This window comes from Lineus longissimus, chromosome 13 (assembly GCF_910592395.1).
Source record: "Lineus longissimus chromosome 13, tnLinLong1.2, whole genome shotgun sequence".
Lineage (NCBI taxonomy): Eukaryota > Metazoa > Nemertea > Pilidiophora > Heteronemertea > Lineidae > Lineus > Lineus longissimus.
The window spans coordinates 5,866,872-5,880,568 of NC_088320.1; the positions used below are offsets into that span (position 1 = coordinate 5,866,872).

The 13,697-nt window shown below is 43.6% G+C and overlaps 2 protein-coding genes across 3 annotated transcripts; one reads left to right on the top strand and one right to left on the bottom strand.

Annotated features, from left to right (window-relative positions):
- The first annotated feature begins 1,523 nt into the window (after positions 1 to 1,523).
- Positions 1,524 to 5,769, top strand: LOC135498057 (ankyrin-2-like). Its single transcript, XM_064788207.1, has 3 exons — positions 1,524 to 1,629; positions 1,928 to 2,173; positions 2,403 to 5,769. The coding sequence occupies exons 1-3, from the start codon at positions 1,608 to 1,610 to the stop codon at positions 4,964 to 4,966; spliced, it is 2,832 nt and encodes a 943-aa protein (XP_064644277.1). The 5' UTR covers positions 1,524 to 1,607; the 3' UTR covers positions 4,967 to 5,769.
- Positions 5,770 to 8,467: 2,698 nt separating this feature from the next.
- LOC135497990 (uncharacterized) lies at positions 8,468 to 13,115 on the bottom strand. Of its 2 annotated transcripts, XM_064788099.1 has the most exons (7): positions 13,035 to 13,115; positions 12,387 to 12,425; positions 11,905 to 12,060; positions 11,603 to 11,680; positions 11,199 to 11,296; positions 10,886 to 10,976; positions 8,468 to 10,464 (listed from the first exon to the last, which is right to left on the bottom strand). In XM_064788099.1, exons 1-7 carry the CDS (start codon positions 13,041 to 13,043, stop codon positions 9,202 to 9,204), a joined length of 1,734 nt encoding a protein of 577 aa, XP_064644169.1. In that variant the 5' UTR covers positions 13,044 to 13,115; the 3' UTR covers positions 8,468 to 9,201. The 2 variants fall into 2 exon arrangements, with proteins under 2 accessions (XP_064644169.1, XP_064644168.1); XM_064788098.1 differs by lacking the exons at positions 12,387 to 12,425; positions 13,035 to 13,115 and adding an exon at positions 12,474 to 12,542.
- Positions 13,116 to 13,697: the final 582 nt, after the last annotated feature.

Consider the following 13,697-nt stretch of genomic DNA (forward strand, 5'->3'; position numbering starts at 1 on the left):
ATTGTTGGCCTACCTTTATGTATGCGTGGTAGCAATCATAGATTAAGATCTCTTTATCTATGCCTCGTAGTAGGGCCTATTCTTTCTTCGCTCGGGAATTTCCCTTCCATATCTATCATCACAGCCAATCAGCGCTGAGCAGGAGAGTCTCGCTGCTAATATGTAAAAATGAGCCAATAACAGTCGGTCTGAGAATACTCATTGAGTTTTTCGTCTGTATCGTACAAAAGGATTAAGAGAACTTTCGCGGAAAAGTCAAATGCTTATGTTATTTGATTGAAGTAGAGGAAGACGGTTAGACTGTCATTTCTTAACACGATTAGAAGAACTATTAAGGATGAAAAGCGTAACGCGAGCCGGCTACAGCCAAATTGTTAGTGCGCAAAATGAACGCAGAGGCATTTACTGTCTGGCTCGAATTGATATCAACACCCATTGATATGTAGTAGTAAGCAAAATATTTATTGATGACATGCTACATTGAATTTGGTGACCGAGTTTGTAAAATATCGTACGGATTACAATGTAGGTGTCGATATGAACTAGACTGTACAATGCATGCATACAATGTACATGTACAACTGACGGCGTGTATCGCTGTCAATGGGCCTTTCGTAGATCACTCATTATATGCCACACTCATGGAAATAAAGATTTTGAGCTTCTGACAAACAATTAATGGTTTTTCGGCCAACACAACTATGCACAACGTATAGAGGCTTTTCAGAGTTGGGTTTTTTTATTTTACTAAAAAAAATCCTCAACGGGGCATATTTTTGCTGGCCGGAAGACTTTTAATGGTTTTTCAGAAGCTCTATTTAAAGCTAGACCCACGGTAGATCCCACCAAGGGATGCATCCAGGTATAGAACAGTGGAATGATGCATACTTGAAGCAGTTCTCGACGAAAAACCATAAATAAGCACTCTACCGCGAGGCCGAAACATATGTAGCCTACAATGTATCTATATCAGTGTTTACACCCAGCATTTATATTCAGTACGCCCCCTTATGAAGAATACAGAGGAATACTGGCCAAAGGACACCACCCTGACCACAAAGCACTGTGATTTTGTGGTGAGACTATCTAGTAGAGCCGATTTTGTTACCGGAGACGGCATGACTATATAGTGTCCATCTCAAAAGTCCAAAACGCAGAAGAAGAAAGAAAATCAGTAAGCATTTAGACAATTGAAAATCTCGAATTCAAGTTCGCGAATGTAAACATTTTTACGAAGTAACCTTGCCTTCATGACAAATATCTTCAGTATATGACTGTTATTTATAAAGATATTGACCGATTGCCAGCAATCACAATAGTTTGTATTCATCACACAAAATTCTTCTTCACATAAGTCACATAAGTAGACCACCAGTCAAAAAGTTTCCATGTACACTGAATAGTAAAATTATATCCAATTCAATGTTGATCTCTGCATGAGTAGTTCTTGGCCTTATTGCGAATGTGGATAATTCTTTATAACTGCTTAATCTCGGCCCTGCACGCCATTATACTTGTGCCTCTGTGATGAGAAAGGTGTTGTTTGGTCGTGTTTCAAAGCCATTTTTGCTTGATTCGCTGATCGACTGACTAGATAGGACGGCAGTATGGACGAAGGATTAAAACGAGGTAAGTGACAACTATCGCATTGCCGGTGTGACAACTGCCAGCGTTTTCCATATTTCAGTGTTCTCTTAGGGAGCGACCACTCAGCAAACAACAACCATATTCGAGCTTGATCTATTGTAGGGAAACACTGATGCACAGAAACACTAGCAGATACTACACCGGTTGGTTTGATGTCGGTCATGGATGTTTACGACTATGTTTTGCCTTTGCTTTGATGATGTATTTGTTTACATGTACGTGCACATGCCCATGTACATTGACATGGGTGTTTTTTCTAGTTGAACCTCCAATCTTTCAGAAATGCGTGGTGTCATCCATGATATCTTCACCCAAATCAGCGGTCAATGGAAACAAGTCACAGAGTTCATCGGGGGGCTGACCCCGACAGAGGTCACAGAGTTTACTGAGAGATTGGTGGATAACGACGCACAGTTCGTTGGTTACAGTGCACTACAGCTTTGGTACAGCAGGCTGGAGAGTGACGTCGCAACCGTTCAGAGGTTATGTGACGGACTGGACCATATTGGACGGGCCGATCTTGCAGGTAGGGACTCTTTTTATCTGATAACATTTATTTCTGGCGTTACCCCTACGATGGCTGTTAATACTAGTCTGCAGGCTAATGAAATTTCGCAAGCTAAATAACTGTTCCGACTTTGACTATGTAATCTCTGTTTACGTGATGCATACTTGTATTCAATTTGGTTCCGTGGTCCCTTTATTTCGGAACTGATCGAATTGGCTAATGACACAATATTTATCTTTCCTTTTAGCGTTAGCTCTCCAGCACTACCAGAAACCCCTCATCATCGCCTGCTGCTCCGGTGACCTCGGCGAACTTAAGAGACTCCATGACCTTGGTCTGACCTTGAACTACTCTGACCCGGAACAAGGCACGCCTCTCCACATAGCTGTCGGGCGAAGGGACCGACCAATGGCTTTGTTCATCCTAAGAGACCCTGAACCTTGTGATCCAAATATGACCGACAGTCAAGGGATGACGTCATTGCAGCTGGCGTGTCAACATGGTGACCACGATATGATCAAGATTCTCCTAAATGCAACGGGTGTTGACGTTGATAAACTTTCGAAACACGGTGCAGCGCTATTTATAGCTTGCAACGCAGGGGATGTTGAGGCTGTTGAGTTGCTATTAGGAGCGGGCGCGGATGCTACGACCACCCTGAACGGGTCCACATTACTCCACGTTGCTGCTAAAATAGGAATTTCAGAAATTGCCGCCACTGTATTAGAACGTAACATTAACGTGAACCGTTTAGATACTGACGGTAAATCTGCCCTGATGATAGCGAGTCAGAACTGTGACAAAGTAATGGTCTCATTATTGTTAGGTAAGGGCGCAGATCCAGAGCTGGCAGGGATAGCTGGCTCTACTGCCCTTCACAGCGCCGCAGCTAATAACGCCCTAGACGTCCTCACGTTGCTTGTGGATGCAACCGGTGGCCACCTGACCTTGACAGATGAAGGGAAATCGCTCCTTGACATTGCCCAAGAGGCTAAATCAACTGACGTTGTTGTGCATCTTCTTTGTAGTACTTTATACTTTGTTTTAGGGGAACCGGGATCAAGCCCGCTGCACCTGGCGTGCGAAAACGACGATGCAGTAGTATATAAGATGCTCGCAAAGCATCCGGTTGATTTGGAACTCCAGGACAAATATGGCAGAACAGCGCTCCATCTAGCGTGTGAAAAAGGAAAATTGCAAATTGTCGATTACTTTGTGAACTCTGGTGCCGATACTTGGGCCGTTGATATCAACAAGGAGACACCATTACACAAAGCTAGTTCCAAAGGTCACCGTGAAATAGTAGTATTGCTATTGGAGACTGGCATCGATGTTAATAGTGCCTGTCGCAGTCACGCTACGCCCTTACATCGTGCGTGTGCCAACGATCATTACGATGTTGTAGAGGAACTTTTGAATCACGGAGCGGATCCGACGCGAAAGGACAACTTGGGGAGGACTGCACAAGACATCGCGACAAATCAGGATATTATTGAGGCCTTACTGAAGAAATCCCCGCACGAAAGAAAGGCTTTCCAACCCGGACAAGTGAGGAAAACAAGCTTAGAAGAAAACACAACGAGTAAAGGTTTAAAGGGAATCCATCTGAACTTGTCTGCGCCGATGATGGTCAGAACGCATACGAAGAAGCGAGCCGCGTTCCTGGGGCGCACGCCTCTGCACGAAGCGGCGGAGAACGGAGAACGGCACGTGGTGCGTTACCGCGTGGACCACAAAGCAAGCGTGAACGTGTACGACATAAACGGCGACACGCCGCTTCATCTCGCGCTGGCGAACGGACACAGTGAGGTCTGCGAGATCTTAGTCGCAGACGGGAAGGCAGTGGTGAATGCGAAGAACCGACACGGGCAGACACCGCTTTCCATTGCGGCAAAGAAGGGATATCAAACCATCGTGAAGAATCTACTGGATTATGGAGCAGATGCTAACCTAGAGACTCCACAATCTGAGCGGCCGTTGATGTTGGCTGTAAGAGAAGGCAATGAAGGCGTTGTCAACGTTCTGTTTAGTAGAAAATGTTCGCTAAAGGTAGATCATAGAAATCCCGATGGGGAGACGGCGCTCCATATAGCGGCGCAAGCGGGCAATGCCGGGATTTGCCGTGCGCTCCTTGACAAGAAGGCCGACCCCAATGCAACTAGGCGCAATGGCGAGACGCCGATATTTGGTGCGATCAAGGGCGGTCATGCCCAGGTTGTGCGGATCCTCCTCGAGATGGGGGCGAAGAAGAGTGTCAAAGGATCATTTGGAAAGCGTCCCCTCCATATCGCAGTCCTTGAGGAGAATGAAGAGATTGTGAAGATACTGCTGACCAAGAAGGCGAACCCGAACAGCAAGGATGCCGATGATGTGACACCACTTTACATCGCCGCGACTAGAGGCAACGAGGGCATTGTGAAGCTCTTACTGAAGCACGGTGCGGACGTGAATGCCAAGATCGCGCGCTCAGGGGAGACGCCCCTCCACACGGCAGCCAGGGCGGGTGTCGCGAGCATTGTACAGATGCTATTACAGCGCGGCGCAAAACCAAATGTGGCGAACGCAGTAGGAAGGCTGCCAGAGCAAGAAGATGCACCCGTGGAAATCAAAGATATCATAAAGTTGGCCAAAAGGCGTAGGGCGAATGATACCTTTAAGGGTCTTGAAAAGGCAGCTAGCGAAGTTGGCATGAATATTGCTGGAAGTGCCCTGCTGCTGATTGGAGGGAGTTTGGACTCGAATAACCCTACAGCCGAGGCTGGTTCATCGGATGAGGACAACTTGTCAGGCAGGTTGGAAAATACATTGTAAGAGTGCAAGGCCACATCTGGTAGCAATGTCTTGAAACCAACTTTGGCCCCTCGCAGAAACTTTCCTATGCTGATATTCAATGAAAGATGAGGGAATCTGATCACGCCCGAAGGAGACATAAAAAAAACTATTGTATCTCGGACTCCTTTTCGCGTGTAAGATCCCTTTCACATAGCCCAAACAATGCGCTGATTCTCGATGTGGTTGGCTCGATTCCGGTCCAAAAAATTAATTGGAAAAAATTGCTTTCTTAATAGTCCTGACAACACTTGCGGAGAGAAAGGATCATGTCAAAGCGGAATTACAAGGATTGAGGTCATTATTTCATAGCCATGTTTGTTAAGTGCAGCTAGACGCAAGGGCCCAACGCGCCGCGTAGCGGCAAAAAAACGAAGCTGGCGAAACATTTATAACGGGTCACCGTCACTTATTATTGGACTTATAGCGCATTTACGGGGTTGCAACTATTTTGCTTTATAGTGTCACCAGGAAAGAAAAGCATGCGACCTAACGCCGATCTATTTGTATAAAGTGATAATTGGAAGTCATATAGTAGGAAAAATCAATAAAATAATCATTCCATTTCGTCTTTTGAGGGCATTTTTGATTGTAAAAAATATATGTGTACGTCACCGTAGTCTCTGCAATGATAATTTTATCAGAGCAGTCTCGCGCAAGTAGAAGTTCTTTACCTATTAGTTCTTCACTTATTAGTCTCAACGTCTGGCGCAAAGCCAGACGTTTTCCAATACGATTTCACTACGATGTTTGACAAGAAGGAGCAGTGCGCGAGATATGCTAATGAGCAGACTTCCCTCGCTGGAGTTTCTGAAGAATGTTCCATATCGCGCTAAGCTCATCACTACTGATTATGACAGGCGTGCAACGGTAGGTATCTCCTCCCCAACTTCCACCCTAATACGGTACAATAAGTTACCATTTGATGGGAATGGGACAATGCCCTCACTGTGTATGGAGTCATAGGGATAAGAAGACATTATTCATTAGTGTTGGTACAAGTGATTTTGCCCAAAAAGCATGCGCATTCAAAAAACAAAATATGCAAGGTATCACGTACATGACCATGACGACGTGCAGAAAGTGCACTGGCCAGTGCATACCCTATGGCTATGTACTAGTAAACATGGTAAACATGAACAACATCAATATACATCGGCAGTTCATTTTACTCCGAGCTTTTCCTGAAACATATAGCCATGATGATTAGGCCTACCATGTACCATGACCAATAACAGCACCAGATCATGTAGATGTCAACAAGTTCACATGAACCGTATAATCCCGCATGGCGCATGTGGGGCATGCGTCTAAACCAAAGCCCCAAAATCACTTGTTTTGGTCCATTTCAGTTTCACTTGTGTTTCCCCCGTCTCCCAGTCCATAATACATTTACAGTTTACAATCCCCGATCATGGCCCAACAAAAGGTCATCGGTTGACTAAAGGAACACAACTGTTCAATGTATTTATAGTTGAATGCGATCAAACTACGTCTTTTCAATCGTGGATTGTAAATTTAACCCATGGGCCTAGGGAAGGCCCTATAACAATACTTTCGACACAGTTATTATCTCCGCTGCCTCCACCATGTTACACACAATGCTCACTGCTGATTCTAAAATGCGCCACCTAGTCAAAACAGGACATATGTTCTTCTAGGAATAGATCTCTTTCCAATATTTCGTCATTCCACTATCGTCATCACCTCATCATACTTTCATTGACATTACAGGCACACATCCACAGAGCACTCTTCAAATCATCTACACAGTGGTTATCCAACTAGGATTATAAAGGTAATTTCTTAGCCCCGCACAGTGGGTTTCAGTCTTGATAAAGGGGCACAATTGCTAGCAGCTAGGTAGGCAAGATAAAGTTAGACGAAGTAGCCGATAGGGGTCTCTCACCCCTCAAAGTCCGTCACAACTATTCAAGCTTGTACAAGGAATACATGCAGCGCTGACTCTAACAAGACCCAATGGGAATGTCGCACAGTCATCTGTCAAAAACAAGACCTATGTTGCAGTATGATATCTTGCCAATATTTAATAATTGCACTATCGTCATCACCTCATCATACTTCATTGACATTACAGGCACACATTGACATTGACCACTGTTGCAGTCAACGACACAGTCGCTATCCAAGTAGCATTATAGAGGTAATTATCATTATCATACCTCATTAGCATGTGAACCAATCACGTCGCGTCCTTTGCGATCACGGCAAAGCCTCATGGAATAATGTCTTTCACCGTTGAATAATTTTTCATATTCCATGCCTACAACTTCAATTTCTTCATATTCCATGGCTAGAAGTTCAATACTAATATAATATCCAAGATAAAGTTACAAGAAGTAGTCAATAGGGGTCTCTCACCTCTCACTGTATGTCCACACTATTCACGCTTGTACGAGGAATACATTCAATGCTGAATCTAACAACACCCAGTGCCCTTACTCTGTATATTAGTCACTGGAAGATGGCCCATTTCACTCCTTCCTTCTACTTCACCTATAATATCATTGCAAACGCCTCAGTTCTATGATATCACATTCACTTTCAGCTGTCATGCAACGCAACAACTGTGCTATCTGCCATCGCACATCAACGAAGAAGTGCAGCCGCCCACATTCCACCTCACGTCTGTCCGACCAGCTGCAATCCTCGAGGACGCCCCACTGTACCACGATTTCACTACGATGTTTGACAAGAAGGAGCAGTGCGCGAGATAGGCTAATGAGCAGACTTCCCTCGCTTGAGTTTCGGAAGAATGTTCCATATCGCGCTAAGCTGACCACTGCTGACCATGACAGGCGTGCATTGGACTAGTACAGGTTGGAACTGAACATTGAATATGCTGGTGGTGACGCTTTCTGATGAGAAGTTGGTCGTGACTGATGCAGTATCCTTGGACTTGTCCACAGCATCGTTCAATCATTGCTCTCTGAGCTGCCTTGATTCTGTACTTACCCAAATACTAAGACCAAATGCCTGTTGACTGTGCTTTAAGAGAGACTGGCGCCATGCCTAGAGATATGACTGACCCCTATTGGCAAATTTGTATGACTTTATCTTGCCTACCTAGCTGCTGCCTATAGTCTCCCTTTAACTGCGGAACACTTCAAAGTCGATAAAATGCCATGTTCCACCTTTTAATGTGTTCAGACCGCCATTTTCAAAATAATCAAGTCAGGACACTGCCTTCTAGTCTCATAATAAATTTTGCTTTCCTCAATAATAACATTTCTTCTTCTTCAATGCTTTCATCATTCCAAACTTCTCCTCCTCTGACTTTTACAGGGGTACAGTCATGGCAATCAAAACCCAAATACTGAGACCAAATGCCTGTTGACTGTGCTTTAAGAGAGACTGGCGCCATGCCTAGTCTCTCTTAAAGCACAGTCAACAGACACCAACCCCCTCAGACTCAGAAACCACAAACGCCCAACCCTTCCTGCTACCTTAATACTTCTGGGTGACTTTGGCCTCTCGAAATAGTCTACTTTCGTGCTTCTTGTGCAGAATTACAATAGCCTTTTGTAACTCTAGGTCAGTTTCAGGCATGAACATCCACTGCAGATGCATTGCTTTAGTCAGATAATCTATAGCTTGTACAATTGTTATGAACGTTTGGCTTGGTACTTCTTGAGCTACATCACCCATGCAGAAGGACGAAGACAAGAGGGGGGGGGGGGATAATTCATCAATAGTTGCAACTGACCTTACGAAATTTATCAAGCGCAAGATTAGGTACAGGAACATTGAAACTATTTCGTGGGATGACAGGTTTTGTGCAAATAAGATTTAATGGACATTTTTTGTACAACCTGTCAAACAGTTGAACACTGGTGTATGGGTGACTTAGAATAACGTTGCAACCAGATGAATGTTATTTATCATGTTTGTAAGTTTATTAACAACAAGACCAAAGTGTATTTATCGGGTCATCACATGTAGCTGGAAGAGGGATTGTACATTTTGCTCGTTTGTACAATACATGTAAATTAACACATTAATACTGTGGAGTACTAGTAGATGGTCGCATAATTACTTAACACTGACTTATCATCCCCGCTGTAGCGCCAGTCTGGATACACAGGCCCATTGAGTGGATAACGCAGTCTGAGTCTGTTATTAGTTTTTTCACCACATGATGTAATTAGGAATGCAGTGTGGCTGATGATAGTCTGTAAAAACACTAGATTACTCTGTCAGGGTTTTTCAGTAGTTTTATTAACAGATCCTTTTGTAATCTTTTCTTTTCTTTTCATTTTCTTCTTTTCCTTCGTCTCCGCTACTCTGACCGTCTCATTTGTGGACTGGTTGCCGTTTTCGACCCCGCTCAAGACCTGTTTACTATCTAAAACCATTCTGAAGTTCTTAACAGCACCTTCCTTAACAGTTGTAAACTGCTTGATCTTATCTCGGAGTGACTGAATGGACATATTTCCGTCCAGGCCGCGTTCGGTTCCGTTAGTTCGAACTGACCCTCCCTTACCATGATTAGACTTATTTTCGTTTTTGTCGTGACTGTCATTGTTATGTTTACCAATAGAATGATGACTCGGGACTTTATTAATCGGTGCTTTCGATGTCTGTTTCTCAACTGCTGGCTTTGTGCTCTTGTTCTCCTCTTTCTGATGAAGTTTAATCTCCTTCTTGCCAAAGTAAGCTTTGATTCTTTTCCGCCCATCAATCACCCCTTGCGATAGATGTTTAGGCGGAGGATTTTCGGATCCATGACCAAAATAACCTGTGTCCGGAAATAGATCAGTGCGATGATTTGGAAGTGGCTTGTCTGACAAGACTTTGTGTCCCTGTTTCCAAATGTCATATTGGTCTACGTCTGTCGATATGTCTCCGGCTCTAGACTTGCCTATTCCTCCCCCACTTCCCGCAAGGCTTTCTTTCTGCTGATCTTTCCAATTCCGAAAATGTTTTCCACGTTCTACACCTGGCATTTCCTCTTTCTTCTCATTTCCAGTGTTCTTTACAACATTTTTTTTCTTTCCGATGTGATAAAAATCATCGGGATCAAATTCTTCTGCCCACTCTCCAAAACTATGTCCACTCTTCGCCGGCGTTCCATGGCGAACAGTATCGATGTTTTCCTTGTGTACAACGTCCGCGAATCCCCTATCACTGTTTCTTCCGGCATGCAAACCACCATGGTCCGGCACCTCAGTTTTCCGTTCATCAACCATTACCCTCCCTTTCTTTTTCCCCACCGATTTATACCTGCTATCCCTCTCATTGTGTCCAAGCTTCCCCGGCTCTCGCAGCAAATCCAGGTCTGAGCCCTCCGTCGGGGAACTGTATCCCTCATTTCTGTGTTTTTTAGGTTTTTCTTTGCCGAGCAGATCATTCATGAGGTCATCAAACTTGTCATCATCAGCATTCCATTTGGTTGGCATGTATTCTTGTTCATTCTTATCGTATTCAGAATGACTTTCTTGCTTCGCACGGCATGAGTCCTGTAGAATGCAAACGAGGGTACTACATGTATGAATATAATGCGTTATAAAGTACATGTATACGTAAGTTAATGTTTGGCGTATTGGTAAAGGGTCAGACACCTGACCCCAAGAACGTCCGTTCTAAGTTCTAACTCAGGTTAACGAAAGCCCCAATACACGTAGTTGCTCCTCAACGCCAACCTCCCGAAAAACTGTGTTGAAAGGTTACAGGGATCAGTGCATTCAAACAAACATAAAAAGCTAGATTCTAAGTAACTCTTAAAGAGTTTACTGACGTATAAATTTGAGACCAAAGCTAAGTTTCAATTTCAACCAAAAAGTGATAGACATGTAGGTGTAGTTGGGGCCAATTAATTGGAGAGTGAGAGACTATGGAAAAACCTACCCACACCCCCGACGTTCGACGATGTATGTTTACCTTGAGGCGATTGACTATTCCTCTGAGCTGGTGCTCGCGGGTCTTCGCATCCTCAATAGTTCGCTTCAGTGCTGCAATCTCTTTGTCTTTACTGGAAAACAAATCAATCGCATGAAACGTCAACGTCATCTATTGCATTTTTTAATGAATGAATGATTGGCCATGTGGGACAGAGACTCGTATCCAAAATACAGATGAAGCCAAATTACACTGCAGAATACCGGGCAAGTACTGGTCTGATTATGTTGATGATTACCACTGATGCCGACAATGTATTTCCTTATGATCGTAGTTGTGTTTTTAAAGGAAGTACCTTTCCATTTTTTCCTTATGGTGTTGTTGGAACGCCTTAACCCGGACGAGGATCTTGCGGATTTTCTCATCTGCTTCATTAGGTTTCTTTGCTTTTGTCTGAAATGGGAAAATGGCGGTGGCTCAACATGCTTATAATCCACACTGTCCTACCCTCTCACTCACTCATGCAACTTGCCATTTCTATGTCAACTGTGGCACCGACTCATGTGTGCCTAACACTGACCAGCTCTGGCGGTAGAGCTATAGGAGGCAGCCCCTCCCACTGGCCGGCTGTCGAAAGGCTAACTACCTCTCACAGCACATATAAATTAGTTACAGAAACCACTGACCCACCAATGATACTTAAATCCAGCTCTGAAATACCGAACAAACAGCTGAATAGTAATTAAGTAGGCCTCTCACCCGATTTTTATGGGGACATTCGTCTTCGTACCGTTCCCTCTCCTCCCTCAGTTTGTCTTTGTAGTCCGAGAGATCCTCCTATAAAAAAAGTTACGTTTGTCAAACTCAAAGAGAGAAACAGTGACGGAGAAAGGGCCTACTCGCAGAAAATTCTGTCCCCAAACGAGGTCTTAGTAAGCTTTGGTTGTTGCTTGAAGTAAGGTTATATTGAACAGATTCGGTGAGGGGAAGCTGTAGGTAACCAGGTGCCGACCCGTGAACAACCTTTTAGCAGGGTAGCAGAACTTTACAAGTTATGGTACCTTAATGTTACCCAGCTCCGACTTAAGGTCGCCTTTCTCCTGTTCTAAGAGTGCATTGTGCTCGTGTAAATACTTCTTTTCGTCTCGTGTCTTTAAAAACGCCTTTTTCAGTTTGTTGATTTCTTCCTCAGTGCAACCTGATGCGGCATGGGCCAGCTGGAAATAAACTAATATATAATAATATATTATATTATTACAAGACCAATTGTCCTTCAGTGATAGGAGGCGCTGTGTTTAAAATAAACAAAGCCTTATAGCAACAAAAATAGGGTGGTTGATCTAACCTAGTGAATCTGACCAAGTGTATCATAACAATTAACACTTTCCAAAGTAATTTGAGGTATAAAAAATCCCCTAAAGTTTTAAATAAGATAACCTTCTCAATAAACGAAAAAACCCAATGGAGTCCATGGTTGGTCTTCAAGAAGTTGTTCATTTTATTTCGACAAATACCAACACAGAAATAAACGAAATGTGTTTACCGTCAAATTGGCAACTTGAGCAAGAGCCCGGTCCTCCTCCTGAAAATATGTGGACTTCCTTACTGATATGAAACAAACGATACTTACAACTATAACTGGTATAGCCACCAACACGAATCCCCACCACTTCATCATGGCGGCTATGTTGTAACAAAGTCAAGCAGGCTTGTAACGCCTATGTAAATAATACACACTATATCATATACCGACCTATGCCTACAGTCAATTTTAGTGCAATCACTCCACATGACTTCAACCATTTTTCGTAAATTTGAAACATTTTGCATCGATTTTTGAAATTGAATCTGTCCCGCAGCTGTAGTGGGTCGATGTGGGCCAACTGGCGGTAGTTCGCAGTTGTGTACTGTGGGAAGGCACCATGAGTGAAGAGTCTACTCCTAATTCGTATTCTACAACCGCCAATTTTCTCAGTTGAACCCTTCAACATTCACGTCACGGTAGGACTTTAAGCCTCTACAAGAGAAGTTTCATCTGATAGGGCGACGCAGTCTTTCTGTCTTGAAAAAAACCAGTCCACAGGCTACACTTATGGTATAGCTTGCCGATTCAACAGCTTGCATGCAAGCTTCCAAACAAAGATGGCATCGCGGATGGTTCCCGTGTGAAATGACGGTGAAATAGTCATACCTCAGTCATCCAGGCAGTCGGGAAGTTGCGAGATCGGACGTGAACATCGTCAGTCCTGAAGAAGCCATTATGGACAATGGAGAAACTGTACGGGTAGACAATCAACAGTAAATTCGAATCCAGTGAACAATGTTATTGGTGGAATAGTCAGCAAGCAGCGTCTAGGTGGTAGGTCAAGACAGAGTCTCACGAAAGATTCTGGTCAAGACAAACTTGAGTGCTGTTTGGTTGGAAATGCAACTTTGAAAAACACAAAAGAAGTAATTATAAATGTCGCATGTCGCAATGCGTTACAACCTCCCAGTCCAACGTTACAGTCGTTGTCCCGAATGATTAAAACGTTATGTTCGAGAACTTTCGTTTTTCGTCAATCATCTAAAGTTTTCAAGCTATAGGCGCTGCTACCTTGTGACAACATGGACACGCATCCACCAATATATAGTATATGGCACGTTCCATTGACTCTTTTTATAACCTTCAGAAGAAGGAGGGGTCCTGGTTAACACCAAAAACGTAGATCTTCGTCGTTAGCCATTCAGCTGGAATAATAGCAAATCTGAAAAATCTAAGTACGCATTGATAAGTATCGAAAAGTCAATAGGCCAATGCCTTTTTCAGTTAGATATTTCCATCGTTTATTACATGGTATTTCCATTAGCGATA